Source organism: Exophiala aquamarina (assembly GCF_000709125.1).
Source record: "Exophiala aquamarina CBS 119918 chromosome Unknown aczIA-supercont1.3, whole genome shotgun sequence".
Lineage (NCBI taxonomy): Eukaryota > Fungi > Ascomycota > Eurotiomycetes > Chaetothyriales > Herpotrichiellaceae > Exophiala > Exophiala aquamarina.
Genome location: NW_013550585.1, coordinates 1,818,782 through 1,833,128, shown reverse-complemented (window position 1 = coordinate 1,833,128; position 14,347 = coordinate 1,818,782). Strand labels below are relative to the sequence as shown.

Sequence of the window (14,347 nt, the reverse complement as noted above, 5' to 3'; positions counted from 1 at the left end):
GGCCACGCCGGCGGAAGAGCGATAAGAGAATCATTCTATTTCACAGCCGACCATTACAGAGTCATGGCACCTTCACCCGTAAACCCAACTCATGGGGGAAAGGGATACTACATAAATAGGATACATCCAAGCTATCAAAGAACCTCCATCCCAACAAAAACCAATCTATTGGTGCTGGTGTGCAGGCCACATGCCTTCGCGCGAAAAGAGCAGCCCAGGTCCAAAGTTTTCTCCGGTCCTTTCTTCCTCCATGTACAATGAGCGTCACGGCGATAAAGCAGCTAGGCTTCATTCGTTGGCTAAAGTAAAGCTGGTAGTGGTACACATGTTATCAAGTAGCATTGTCTGTGGGCATAGTGTAGTTGGGTTACTATACAGGTATCAACGAGCTAGCCTCCGCAGCTTATTTGAGGACGACTTACTACTACCACAACTAGACGAAATCCCCTGCTCGCGCCCGACCACTTGCACCTCCCCGGTAGCCATCAGCCTTGTCCCTGTCTCAATCTCTCTCCCTGCTACCATCTGCTGCTCTTCTGCCTCCAAAGCCACGTCTGCCGCCACCGCGTGGTCGACCCGGGCTGGGCGACCATCGGCGTTTGTCTGCTTGACGACCGGGACGGTCGTCATCTCTATTCCATCCTCCGGAACGGCGCGCTGGCGGCGATCGGCTGAGGGATATGGATCTTCGGCTGCTGCTCTCGCTCAGACTGGATGAGTTGCGGCGGCGGCGCACAGGTGCTGCTGGCGCTGGAGCTGCTGCGGTCCGTCGTAGTGGAGGGCTGTAGCTGCGCGAGTGACCTGGAGATCGACTCCGACTTTGACTTAGGTCGCGGCCACGACCAGTGTCGTTTCGCCGCTGAGGGGGCGAGCGCGATCGAAAAGCTGATAATGAGCGTTCACGACTGTCGCCCCGTCTTGTGATAGGTCCCGGGGCCGATTTGCGTGCGAACCTTGGTGGTGAACGTGATCGCGAGTGGGAGTAGGTATCCTGACGCCGTAGGGGAGGAGCTGTGCGCGAAGGTGGTGCTGGAGAACGAGATACTGATGCTGGCCTTCGGCGAGCTGCAAAATTTCGGGGTGGAGAGAGGGACCTTGAGCGCGATCGAGACACACTGGAGTAGCTGTATGACCGAGAACGTGTGCGTGGGCGGCCACGAGGCGCAGTAGTGCGACGAGGTCCTGTACCGGGCGAAGCACTATAGGCCGCCGATCGGGGGTTGGTGCGCCGCCTTGGTGGGGAACGCGATCGTGATGGAGACGCAGTGTAACTTCTACTTCGAGGGCGACCTCTTGTGCCGCGTGCTGGCATCGATTGCGATGGTGATCTCGAGACGGTTCGGCTATAGTTTCTGCGTGTGTATCTAGCGTCGACGCTGCGAGAGCGGCTGCTCCTGATCGCTCTCGATGGCCTCTCACGGGATGGAGTCTGGCTGCGAGATCTGCTGGTAGTGTAGCTGGAATAGCTTGAATAGGAGCTGACACTTTCGGAGTCAGAATTATCATCGCTCCGGGCGGGTAACGCGGCTGGTTCTGGTTTGGGAAGATTCTTGAGATGCTCGCGCATCTCCTCGGTGAGAATGCCCATGCCAACACTGGTAAAATAGTTGATGGAAAACCGAGTATTCCTCGGGTTGTCCATTGGGAAGATGCCTGCGAAACTGGGGCGGAGAATCTCATCCCTCATCCTTTCTTTCAGTTTGGGCAGACCCATGGCCTCTGCTAGATCCTGGAACAATATTTTGACGAAGATACGGCTACTCGAAGTTGTCTCGTCTTCGTTCAAATGGATGACAGAGAAAATATGCCACCCGAGAGCATCCGTGCTCAAGAGGTGGCCAAAAAAGCGAGCAATATTTCGTAGGCGATTGGTCTCGTAGCGATGAATTGTATCGTAATATGTGGCGAAAGACTCCTCGAACAAGTTCGTCCAAAGCCGATTGAGCTTTGCAAATCGTTCACCAACCAGTCCGAAAAACTTGGAATAAGTTTTCTCTTGAGAGCAGCACTCGATGATCATTGACGGGAGTTCTGACTCTTGACCTGCAGGCAGTTGCACTTTCATCAACTTGTGGCAGGCTTCCTCGAAGTCCAAACTCGACATGATCGTCAGGTAAATCGTGCGGCGAAGGTTGACAAGATCTGTATTGGTTTGATCTTTGATTTCCATCGCACGTTCTTGTTCGGCTCCCTCTTCGTCCGAACTATCTTCCGAGCCACTCTCATCTTCATCTCCATCGTCGCTGGCTTCACCCAAGATTTCAGCCTTGAGCATTTTGTATGCCTCTTCATTCTCCTCCCATTCCGAATCAAACTTGAAAATATTCAGCGTGTCCTGAACTTGGATGTCTTCGTCGGTTACATCGACGTGATGGGTAATCTGATCTTCTTCTTCAACGAGGTCGAGTTCCTCCCGAATGGCCGGATTGTCCTTGTAGCGGTCTTTCCTAACTTGAAAGAGAACTTCAATCATATACTGCACTCGCTTATCAATGTCTGCCTCGTGAAGGATACTTCGAAATTGATCGAAGACTGCAAGAGCAATAGGTTGGCTCATTTCTTCCAGATGTTGTCCCACCTCTCGTGTCAGCCCTACAGCAATCTCGACAGAATCATCCGAAGGTTTGTGCAGGAGCAACAAGAGTATTTGTGCGGCTACGGCTTCATGAGCGACTTGTTGATTACACAGATGGGCGATGAATGTGCTCGAAGAAAGGCAAACAGCTTTGTCGTTTCTCTTGAAAGCCTTTCGAAATTGAACGATCAGCCGGTTTAGCAGAAGCTCGCCCACTTGCGGTAGCTTGGTGTTCACAATAGCCGCCATTGCTGCATAGATTGGAGTGAATGGAAGAGAAGCTGCTTGCGCTTTCATAATACTTCTGCAAAATAAGCCGCGCCCTCGGACTAAGTTCTCATTGAATAGCTCTGGAACAATGTGCTTTATGTTCGAGACATTCACTTTGTTGATGAGACCGTTGATGGATTTCTTGAGAGCCTCCCAAGCCATCCGCTGATACTCTTTGCTAGATTTATCGGTGATCTGGGATTGCAATTCGCGTAAGCGGGCAGGCGGAATGTATGTTCCTCCAGAGCGCATTGTAAGTAGCTTTTCATATTCTGCTTTCGCAGCGGCTTGTTTCTCTTCCGCTGTCAAAGGCTTCCTTCGGGCAGTGTCGGTTTCTCGTGGTCGAAACCTCTCGCGCAGTTGTCTTTCTCGCTCATCCATTTCTTGATCGGCTGATGGCCCATCTGTGTCTCGACGCTTCTCATCCTCTGCTGGTGCAGGCCTCCTTCTTCTGGGTGAAGGCGATCTCGATGGTGGTGATCGTTTTCTCGCGTTGGATGGTCCAGGCGAGTAATCTCCGCCTGGTGGAGGAGTGGGCAAACGGACGGCTGAAGAGAGTAGCATGGTGTCAGCCATGACTGCGACAGTGTTGGATATCCTAGTTTAGACCAATAGTGCCGTAAAGAATTGATGGTATTCTAGGAGAGGAATCCCATCCTCTGTAGGTGCGGCAAACGAGAAATGTTGTTTGTTAAAACTTGGGAAATGACCGCAGGCAGACTCTCTCGACTTGGAGAACTTTCTGAGTCTGGAGACGCCAAGGAGAGACTCCAGATTGAGGAAGTACGAATGCCGCTTTATGAACATACATGCCGCCCTATCCCCTCGCTTCGACTCCACTTGCTGGAAGATCACGCTCAGGTAGTAAGCTTCTCAACTATTCTACAAAGTACAATAGCTGCAGCCAGCCTATGCTAATCCTCAAAACCCAAAGCCATCATTCACTAAGCCTCAAAGCTACTACAACCACTCGGACTTGATTTCCAGAGTCTGAATCGCTCCAGGACGACTGTCTTAGATTAGCCGGTAGAATCTACAGGATGAATGTGCAAAATGTAGTTGAATTTCTTTGAGAACACGAAGCCAGCCATGAGACCAAACCGGGGCTATCGGACCGACGAAAGGGAAAAGATGAGGATGCGGTATATCCATATACTAAACGTGCATATTGACAAGCATTTTGAGGTGTGCCAAAACGTGATTGATAGATAGTTGGACAATCTTTGCACAGAGCTGGACAAGTACCTTTTGGAAGTTGGGGTCGCAATTCGTGGATGGCAATGAGCTCTTTGAAAGGGTGCAGATACAGTAAACTCTGTGGCGAGATTAGTAGTGGTCGGTCTCTAACTCTTTCTTTTCTCTACTTGCAGGTGTCTCATAGCCCTGTTTTAACGACTCAGTAGGATGAGCTCTGCTGATGGCACTTGAGGCTTTGGATGGGCCTATGAATTTCGTCCGCGGCTTAATAAGAACCCTTCGCCTTCTCGTCGGAACTAAAATCAAGCACAAAGTCATAGCTTAAGCCAGAAAAATGTCATGAAATGATATTCCTCACTACGGCCGCTCTTTTCTTTCGGGAAGGCCAATGGTCAGCCGAAGGCGTCGACGTTCTAGCTGATATACCAAATGTCATCGCCATAGCAAGCCAGGGTGATGGAATAGTTCCGTTGAATGCCAAACGTCTAATTGCTCCGTCAGGAGGCTGAAGTCAGGTTGGCATACAAGCGATCCAGCTTCATCGGGATGAGCGGGGCGGACAAGCCGGTGGCGGCACGTGCGAGCCGAAGAGTGTGGACTTCGTTTCCCAAGAGGCCTGGTCGGTATTTTCGAGATAAGCCAGATATGAATCAAAAAGCTGGTGACCACTAGCTTCATACCTCCCACCATGCCCGGTACCGTAGGTTACCATGTCTCTATAAAAGGCATGTTTCCGCTACGATGGACCTTGTTCGAAGGCGAGACTTCGATCTTTCTCACGCTTTGATATCCTCAGCTTAAGGGCTCGAATTGTTCAATATGGAGAAGCGATCTTTGGATGTGCCTGCTGCTAGCACCAAGGTTGAGGAAGAAGTAGGCCGAATCGAGGTCAGAGAGGCGACCGCGACAGTAGACCCGACCATCTTGCGGCGCCTGAAGAGGAAAACCGACCTCATCATTATCCCCACGCTGGCTATCACATACTTATTCAAGTACGCAGGTCCACCCTGAGCAGCTTCTTGTTGTGGCAATGGCTAACTCGGACTACAGTTCTCTGGACCGGAGCAATGTTTCCAATGCACACACGGCTGGCCTGGTCCAGGATCTCAACATGTCGGGGAATCAATTCAGTCTCGCTCTGACATACTATTTCATCCCGTTCTGTATTTGTGGGCCGCCAGCTGGCATGTTGAGCAAGCAGTTCTCTGCCAAATACTCCATTCCAGTGATGATGGTTGGCTTTGGTGCTGCATCTCTCGCCACCTCCTTCGTGACCAATTTTGGCCAGTTGGTTGCGTGTCGGTGTTTAGTGGGAGTTTTCGAGGCCGGCTTTCTGACGGCGTATGCAACCCCCCTCCATGGAGATGATCAGCCATGAGGTCTCTTAACTAATGCCACTGAGTTAACTAGTGTTGTCTACTATTTGTCCATATGGTACACACGCACCGAAATCGCATCACGGATCGGTGTCTTCTACGCAGCACTCGTCGCCTCATCTGCGTTTGGCGGACTCATCTCGTACGGCACCTTTCAAATGAAAACCCATCACTACCAATGGTTCTACCTGTTCATCATCGAGGGTTCTTTGACGATGTTGGTCGCCCTGGTGACATTTTTCATCATCCCCAAGAACATCCGCAGCTGTCGATTCCTGACGGACGCCGAGAAAAATGTCGCTGAGGCTCGCATTCTCGCCGAGTCAGCCGAGGGCCTGGAGAACCATTTCAGCTGGAAGGAGGCGCTACGTGAGTGGAAAACGCCTCACCCATACGTCCGAATCATTGTCGCGATCACGTATTCGACCTTGTTGACGTCGAACAACAACTTTCTTGCGATCATCGTTGGACGCCTTGGATATGATACTGTCAAAACCAATCTGGTACGATCCATCTTCATGCCCCTGACTGGACTGTACACGGCCGTGCTGACAGCCTTTGCTTAACAGTATACTGTGGCGCCAGCTCTAGTCGCAGCAGTGTTCCTGGTTGCCGCGACTTTCTCCTCGGATCATTTTCGGGAACGTGGAATCCACATGGTGGTTTCTCTCGCAATCAGTGTCGTCGGATATATTCTCCTTATCACTGTGGATCTGGACAACATCGGTCTCACTTACTTTGCGATCTTTATGACCACCGTTGGTGTAAGTCAAATCCCAATCAAATTATCTTTCCGCCCCCCCAAGGTTTTCAAAAGAATCCCCTCTGTCCACGAATTTATGCAACCCACCAAAGACCATCATGCGCGCTGTGCTAACTCACTCTGCCCAGGCGTACCCAATGTCACCAATAAACAATGCATGGATCGTGTCCAACATCCCAAACCTCAACGCGCGAGCCTTCACAAGCGCCATGCTAATCTCTATCGCCAACACCGCGGGTCTCATCTCCAGCAACATTCTCATCGCTGAAGAGGCGCCGCGCTACGTCACTTCCTGCTGGGTGAATCTGGGTGCCGCGATCCTATGTTTAGTCACTTGTGCCGCATATTCGGCCTGGATGAGATGGGAAAATCGCCGAAGAGATCGTTTGCAGGGGGTTTCTGGCATGGAGTACATCACAAGGGGTGTCACAGGGACGACGGATCCTAGATTTCGGTTTTGTCCTTGACCCCTTGAGTTGGTGGGATGCATGGGTAGGAGAGTGGATATCTTGTGGGTCGTATGTCTTGGACATACTGTGGCACTAGTGGTGAGCGAACGAGATCTGTGGGGAGAAGCTTAGTTGTCCTCTTGAGGCTACATACGGCAGGATATCTGCGCCTCATCACGGAAAAAGGCAGCTGGTCTCCCTAACTGGGCATCCAGTAGAAGAGAAAGCCTAAAGGCATTGATAACACAAACATTCTTAAATCCCTCCTTCCACTTTGAGCATGGCGATTCCTGATATTCAAGGATCGACACTCAGTTTTATGTTCTAGGAAGCCATCATTACAAACGAGTTCCAGGTCGGTGACCTGAAAATCCTTCCAAAATGCCGCCATACTCATTCAACTGAACGCCCGTGGGAGAGTAGTCGAAGGCAACAGGGTCAAAATCATAATCGACAGGCTGATCGAATTCCGTTGGGGAGAAAGTGAAATCGAAAGATGCTGTGTTATTGCCGAGATCATATGCCCCGCAACCAGTGCCACCAACCCCAGGAGAGCTACCGCTCATGGGCCCAGTGTCTGTGGTGGGATGCATGAACGCGTCAAAATTCAGGTTAAAGCTTTCCCCCTCCCATAGTGGGAAGGGTTCGCGGACGAGATTGCGAATGACGTTTGGTATCACAAAGCCTGTGGCGCTGAAGCTATCTCTCGTTGTCGCGCCTGGCTCTGTAATAGAGATCGAGTTTCTTGTTATCTGTCTGGAGGTATCGTACTCAGTGTTGTCGGTGGTGCTAGGTGCTCCTCTCAATCCGGTTCCAGCTGTGATTAAGCTGGATGACTCGAGTGTGATATTCTCTTCGTCGTTTTCCCCGGCTGTATCTCGGCCTAGAACTAGCTGCTTCAGACGCTCGAACGTATCCCGGTATCTTCCTGCCGAAGGCCATCTTTCAGCCATTACATATAGCATTATTGTGCAGTCGGACAGGGCATTCGTAGTTGACATGTTCAAGGCCTGCTCCGGAGACTTCCAAATGCAATATATCAGAGTCAGACCTAGGCATGAAAAGTTGTTTCAGCATTTTTCTCGATCTTTTCTAACATGAAATTGGGTTTCCTGCTTCTGATGAACACGAACTTACCGGCGAGGAAAAGTGACATGGTGAACAGAGGAGAGTAGTACATAGATGTAGATCGTTGATGTAATTGTTTGAAGGATCTGCAAACACCCGAGCAGGACTCAAGAACAACTTTTAGGCATCGTGAATCCATTGATGTATCGTCCATTAACCGAGGAAATAGTAACAGCCGGATACACGAGTAGTACTGAATCATCTAGAAGGACCGTCCTGTCAGTGAGACGTATCTAAAAAGATGAACCGCAGATAATCTGGTCGTCATTCAAAGGATAAACTTACATATGAGCCTCGCAAATGAAGGCGTGCCGGGGTATCAAAGTGGCTATCCGAAGGTGCAGGAGCCGGATTCGGAAGGCTCTCAGGAGGAATATCTTGTTTCCATGTATTGAGTCGGGCAAGAAAGCCCTCGGTTATTGAATCGGAGAAATCGACTGCCTTATCCACTCTGTAGACACTATGCTGGATATCTGATGCTATTCTCTTCAGGCCTACCATATGTATAAAATAGGATAAAGTCGTCGGTGGTTTCGACACCAAACCAGGTCCCCTTCGCATCGCTGCCTGGAAGTCCTCCGGCTTGGCACTAGCTTCGTCAACATCCAAAGGTAGCTACAAATCGTGAGATATGAATACAAAATTGTGAGATTATTGTTCACCACCTACCTGACAATCAATATCGTGATCACATATTGATGGAGGCCGGCCTATGGTGAGGTTAATATCTCTGTCGAGGCAATAACAAGTCCAGAAAAGACGCTTGTCAAGCTCGGCACCTAAGCTCAGTCTTGATGTGCATGACTTTCGGTGGAGGCCAAGTGATATACACAGTTTTACAGCCAATCCTATCATAGTCCTGTGGATAGGTCAGAAGTCTAGTCTCTTTTATTGCAATGTGGATGTAAGGGGAGCCACTGACCATGGACCAGGGTTCCTCGGCGCGCGTAAACAGTAGAGCGATGCTAGCGTGAGATAGATGATGGCTCTTCTATCAATGCATTGAGTAATTCTTGCTCTATGAGCCATGGCTGCTTCGTAGTGATATTCTGACTTGAAGTCTCCTTTGTTGCCAGACTATGAAGATCAGCCATGGCCAGTCCCGATTCACTATAGCCTACCAAGGTGAGCGTAATACCACCGAGAGCATACATCAAATGTAGGACGGCAACTTCAAAGAGGCCGTTGGGCTTATCCCGCCTTTCATGCATATTGTGAAGTCTCTGTGAATGCATGATAGGGAATATCAGGGACACGTATTCAATGTAGGCCCGAAAGAGTTTTCCAATCAAAGGATCAGAGAACGACGCGACATCGAACGCGTCCTCGTCGTCGCTCGACGAGAAGTTTCGGGTGACCAGTGGATCCCCATCAGATGCGTACGGTCTCGTGTCATCATGGGGTCTTTCTTGGGAACGATCAATATGCAAGACAGGTTCCAGGACGCGAGCAATGGTGATATTCGATGTCCCACCAAGATAGCTGTACCCACTCGCATTCAAGCTGAGATCACGGATCGTGCTTGATAAAGAGCTCTCTCGTGGCAAGTCGCCCAAGCGGTAGGACTCTTGTGACTCGACCGAGTTGGCAGATCGTTCGGCTCGCTTAAGCCGGCCTTCGAGGTCCGCAACCCTGCTCTCAAGCGCCTTCACATAGGCTCGCTGCTCGGTTGGTCTGGGGACCGTTGAGGCGACATACTGGCATGTTCCAGACACCCGGACACACTGTGAGCACGAAGGCTCCCGGCCATCACACTGCAGTTACCGAGGTTAATATCAGCGTGCTGCATATCGTCATCTGGGGGCTCACTTTCTGCTTGCGTGATTTACAGCGTTGGCAAGCAAGAGTAGTCCTCGGCCGCTTGGCTGCCCGTGAGAGGGTCGGACTCCCCTCCGTGCTTCGGCTCTGGAGATCCTCATCCATCCCCGTCTATACCGATTTGATGACACGATCAAGAACGATGTCCGACGATGAGAAAGTGAGAAGAGACAGTGTTGGGGGGTGCCTTGCGTACTATCAGCAGGCTCATATCAATGCCAAGACGGCAAGTGCGGGCCGCAAGTAGCGAAAGAGTGAACAGTTCCCTCCGTAGGCATGCATCTCCTCCAGGTTTCGGGCTGCGCCTCCCTTCCGATGTATGCTCTCCATCCATTGTAGAAAGAACTCTAGACTGGTATGCTGCGAGGGTGTTAAGCCTTCCTGTGGGTGCGCCCTTCTGCAATGATACTGACCCGGGTATTGCGATGACGGCCGCCCTACTATTAACTGCAAACATCTCGCGGAGAGATTCACAGCGGGCTCTTGATTATCGTTGAGTAGTATAATACCAGACTGTTGCCAAAGATCTTTCGTTTCCCCGGCCAGTGATACCGACACGCAGTTGTCAGCATGTCGAGCGAACCAAAGACAATTATCGTAATAGGGTTAGTTCCAGAAGCACAGCGCCTTCCAACAATCGTCTCCCCAAGTAACTATATCGTCTTTGATATCAAAACATTGTGGACACTGACACTAGCTTTACAGTGCCGGTGTGCTCGGCCTAACAGCCGCTCTAGGACTTCAACATGAATACGCGGAAACCAGAACGATCTTGCTGGTAGCAAGAGACTGGCCATCCGACGAGTCGGTTCAATACACTTCCCCCTGGGCAGGGGCTCACGGGCGGCCAATGCCAGCGACGACACCAGTGGAAATGCAACACCAGGAATTCGCAAAGATAACCTACGCCGTAATGAAGGCCCAGGCGCAAGAAGAGCCAGCTTGCGGCGTCGAACTTATGGACGGCTACGACTTCATCGCGTCCCCATCCGACGACCATGTCAACCTCAGAGGCGGCTATGGAGATGCAGAAGGCATGACCGTGCTCGCGAGGCATGAATTCCCAAGGGATATGGGCATCAACTTTGGCTCGAAGTATCGCACTTGGTCACTGAATTCGCCGGTGTACTGCGCGTTCCTGCTGCGAAAGTTCCTGCTGAGAGGAGGGAAGACACGCAAGACCACCCTGATGACCGCAGAAGAGGCGTTCTCTCTGGTACCCAATGTCAACACTGTTGTCAACTGTTCGGGGTTCGGCTTTGGCGATCCAGATGTCTTCCCCATCAGAGGCCAAACAGTCCTCGTCTCAAACCCATGCGACCGCAACATAACTCAGCAAAACCCGGACGGGACATGGACATTCATCATCCCACGCCCACTGGAGGGCGGCACCGTCATCGGTGGCACGAAGGAACCCCATGACTGGACAGCGACAGCCCGCCCAGAGACACGCACCAAGCTCCTTAACATGGCCGCGAAGATGTACCCTCCAATCCTTGGCCCCGACGGCATCGGCGAGTTCAAAGTCATCCGGGACATCGTCGGCAGACGCCCCGCGCGGCGAGGCGGATTGAGGCTCGAGATTGAGCAGCTACAATCGAAAGGGCCCTCCTTCCGGGGCAAGACAATCATTCATGCCTACGGCGCGGAGGGCCACGGGTATGGACTCTCGTGGGGGATTGCGCGCGAGGTTGTGAGGATGGCTGGGGAAGCTGATCGGCACAGTACTGCGAGGCCTTCCTTGTAGCGAGATCCGCTGGCAGCGGATCTGAGACTCCTGGGCTTGTATTGGGCGAAAAGGAAAGCATGGGTGGGTGCACTTTAAGCTGAAATAGCAGTAGGTAGCCCGTATCTATCCGCCCTCGCCGGTGGAAAATCGACTATTGCATGCGCGTACACATTCGACGACTACTCCGTCATTCCTCTCATGAAAGCGGTCCAGCAGCGCATCTTATGCGTGTATGTCAAAATGTATCTGAGCTGGACTCAAGCCCACCCGCAAGGAAGCACCAAACAAACACAGACGGACACCGCAGTCAACAAGCAGTGCAGCAACTGAAAAAACTTGCGCCTGTACTGGAATGTGCACATGCAACTCAATGTGCTTAGCTTTTGATTTGAGCTATATGCTCAAGGGGAAACGTATCTCTGCCTTCCAGCCTCCAGCCTCCAGCCTCCAGCCTCCAGCCTCCAGCGTCCTGTCTCTCTTTCAACCCTTGCTGTTGAAAGAACGAGGGGCCCTCAAAGGGAGGAAGATCGAGTCCCGACAATGCGCTAAGATCGTCGATTCGTGCATTAGCTTCGGACAGTTGGAGATGGGCACGGCGAACAGAGCCCAGCCCAGCCCAGCCCATGCTCGAGTTCTTGAGGGAGAATGTAGAAATGTCACGACGCTGCAATCAAGGAATCCAGGATTGAGATTATAGATGAGGGGCGGTGGAAGGGTGAGAAACAGCGATCCGGAAAGGAGAATATTTGCCTATTGGCTCATGTTGTTCTGTTTGGATGCACTATAGAACAACATGTACTCGTAGAGCTCGCTCGCTCGCTGTCCCTCTTCAGAAGGACGTCGGATCGGCAAGCTGAAGCTTCACGAGATCCAGCACCGAGTACGAGTACATCTCCATCCCCGTCTTACTTTCGAGAAGAGGGCATTGGCAGGCTACTGGGGTATTCCATACTTCTCCTGCCGCTGCTGCTCGTTGATGCTTTCACACCACCGCCAGATCTTCATCCCACCCTAACCAAACATCCTTTTCAGCACTATTTCCCCTTCACTCACAGCAAACAACATGAATTTGAGACACCACCGTTTCCAAGGCCCACTTGGGCACTCAGATCGTCATGTTTGATGTCAGTCCTTTTCAATCCGCTCAAACCTACTTTGGATGCGCCATCAGCGTCGGGGGGGATAGGGACCGTATTGCATTGCTACTCATACCCGTCCCCATTTTGTCAAGAGTCCACGAATCCACATACGGGTGTGGGTTGTGATGATGATAGCCGCCGTGGTCGCGGTTTATTTTTTTGGATGTAGCTAGTATTTCAACCCACCGGTTCGCCGGAGAATAACATGACTTGAAAAGTTTGAAACTTCTATACAAAGCACAAAAGGCGTTGAAGCTTGCGGTAGGGACCCGCAACTGCAAAACATAATCTCCGGACAAGCGAGTGCTCGCTCGGTAGTTCGAAACCTTCGTTCAGGTCGGTCACTTATGCCATCAGCGATGTACGGCGTATGTGATATATGTTCTTCTAACCTGATGTTAAAACGGCTGTGGCTTTTGGGGGTCCTCGGAAAGGACCTCTTTTACTTGACTATTTTATTCTCCATATGGAAGAAAGCACAGGGGATGTTGGTGTACACTTTCGCTAAAATGGTTAGAATTGTTGGGGATGCCCCCCCGGAGACTTAATGGAAGATTGGTGGCGCAATTTTGCTCTTCGGGAAATTCTTGTTGAACAAACACTTGTGGAGGTGCGATATTGACATGGATCATGGGAACAAACTAGACTGTTCGTTGTTGACGACAGCGACCGGCATCAAGGGGAAAAGAGGTACCTCGTAGTGAAACTGCCCTTGGGTCGATATGGCAAAGTTGGGTGAGAAAATGCCTGTCAGAGTAGGTCTAACGGGGGCTACCAGTGCCCCCAACTACTCAGAAGGCTGCGGACCACGGGTGATCACAGTAGCTTAGCGTGGTGTCCACTGGGGGCATGGAAACAACCAGGTAGTTCCCACTGCCGGCTTGAAATTCCGGCCGTTAACAGCTCTTGCAGACTGAAGAATATCACACACTCGGCGCAGCAAAGCGCCGGCCGTGTCTGATCTGCTCTTTCCCCACGGCGACTCTCACCAAAAGTTGCAGGTGAAAGAATTCGAGCTAGTATGTTGCAAATGTAGTCGGCCTGACAATCCGCGCCCCGTGTCTTGATAATGGAGTGGACATGGCAAGGGTAGTTTGAGGGCCCTCGAAGCAGCGAGGACGACGAGCAGGGGGAGGGATCGCGCTAGTTGGCGCTCTGAGAGTTGATGGCAGCGATCTGCTGGTCCGTTGGGTCCACGGTGTGCTCACTAATTTCTCCAGAAACGGAGCCAGCCGTCTACTGTGGGTGTCGGGAGGCACTTGATGATTTAGTGCTTTGATAGCAACTGCACACAAGGGTATTTCCCCTTTGATTGTGGTCGAGTGGACTGTGATGTTTACGAGGCACATTCTGAGGACACGGCAGTACTGTTTCCTCTGGGAATTGGGATAGCCTGCTGGCGGGCTCGGGCGAATATACATGGGGTAAAAAGGGCACATGAAGGAAGAAGGTTGCCTGAGTCAAAGGCCAATGGTGGTTGAGAAACCAGAGCCATCGGCTATGCAGTATAATCGAAGGGGGCTTGTCTAGGCGTGCTTGTCCTGCTGAGTCTCAGATGCTGGATCGCGGGCAGCAGACTCGAGGTGCTGGTCTCGCAGGTGGCAGTAACACATGGCTTGCAAGGCACAGAGGAAGCAACGTCTCCCGAGATGAAGTGAGGAATTGGGTTGGCTTTCCCCCGAAGCTTCTGCTTAGGTTGCAGACTGTGGCATCTGAGAGTCGCATGGCCAGGGTGAAGGAAAGACAGAACATCCTTGCACCACCTGTGCATCCAATTGACTTTGTATTCGATATGGGTCAGAGCGGACGGCATGCAGACACGAAGCCGACATGCCGCAATAGTCTGATTAGCGAGCCGTGCTATGGACCACTCCAACGATGGGAAAAGACTCACCCTTCCTTG

The 14,347-nt window shown here is 51.4% G+C and overlaps 4 protein-coding genes across 4 annotated transcripts; 2 read left to right on the top strand and 2 right to left on the bottom strand.

Moving 5' to 3' along the window:
* Positions 1 to 1,415: 1,415 nt before the first annotated feature.
* On the bottom strand, positions 1,416 to 3,421 carry A1O9_04254 (pre-mRNA-splicing factor cwc22; the record flags this gene model as incomplete). Its single annotated transcript, XM_013406546.1, has 2 exons — positions 1,416 to 1,457; positions 1,484 to 3,421. 2 exons carry the CDS (start codon positions 3,419 to 3,421, stop codon positions 1,416 to 1,418), a joined length of 1,980 nt encoding a protein of 659 aa, XP_013262000.1.
* Positions 3,422 to 4,861: 1,440 nt separating this feature from the next.
* A1O9_04253 (uncharacterized protein) lies at positions 4,862 to 6,648 on the top strand (the record flags this gene model as incomplete). The annotated part of the gene is made up of 5 exons (XM_013406545.1): positions 4,862 to 5,034; positions 5,093 to 5,383; positions 5,453 to 5,921; positions 5,988 to 6,182; positions 6,310 to 6,648. 5 exons carry the CDS (start codon positions 4,862 to 4,864, stop codon positions 6,646 to 6,648), a joined length of 1,467 nt encoding a protein of 488 aa, XP_013261999.1.
* A 320-nt stretch (positions 6,649 to 6,968) lies between these two features.
* Positions 6,969 to 9,681, bottom strand: A1O9_04252 (uncharacterized protein; the record flags this gene model as incomplete). Its single annotated transcript, XM_013406544.1, has 7 exons — positions 6,969 to 7,681; positions 7,768 to 7,960; positions 8,044 to 8,373; positions 8,428 to 8,617; positions 8,681 to 8,835; positions 8,880 to 9,512; positions 9,568 to 9,681. 7 exons carry the CDS (start codon positions 9,679 to 9,681, stop codon positions 6,969 to 6,971), a joined length of 2,328 nt encoding a protein of 775 aa, XP_013261998.1.
* A 465-nt stretch (positions 9,682 to 10,146) lies between these two features.
* Positions 10,147 to 11,323, top strand: A1O9_04251 (uncharacterized protein; the record flags this gene model as incomplete). Its single annotated transcript, XM_013406543.1, has 2 exons — positions 10,147 to 10,181; positions 10,282 to 11,323. The coding sequence occupies 2 exons, from the start codon at positions 10,147 to 10,149 to the stop codon at positions 11,321 to 11,323; spliced, it is 1,077 nt and encodes a 358-aa protein (XP_013261997.1).
* Between the last annotated feature and the right edge of the window lie 3,024 nt (positions 11,324 to 14,347).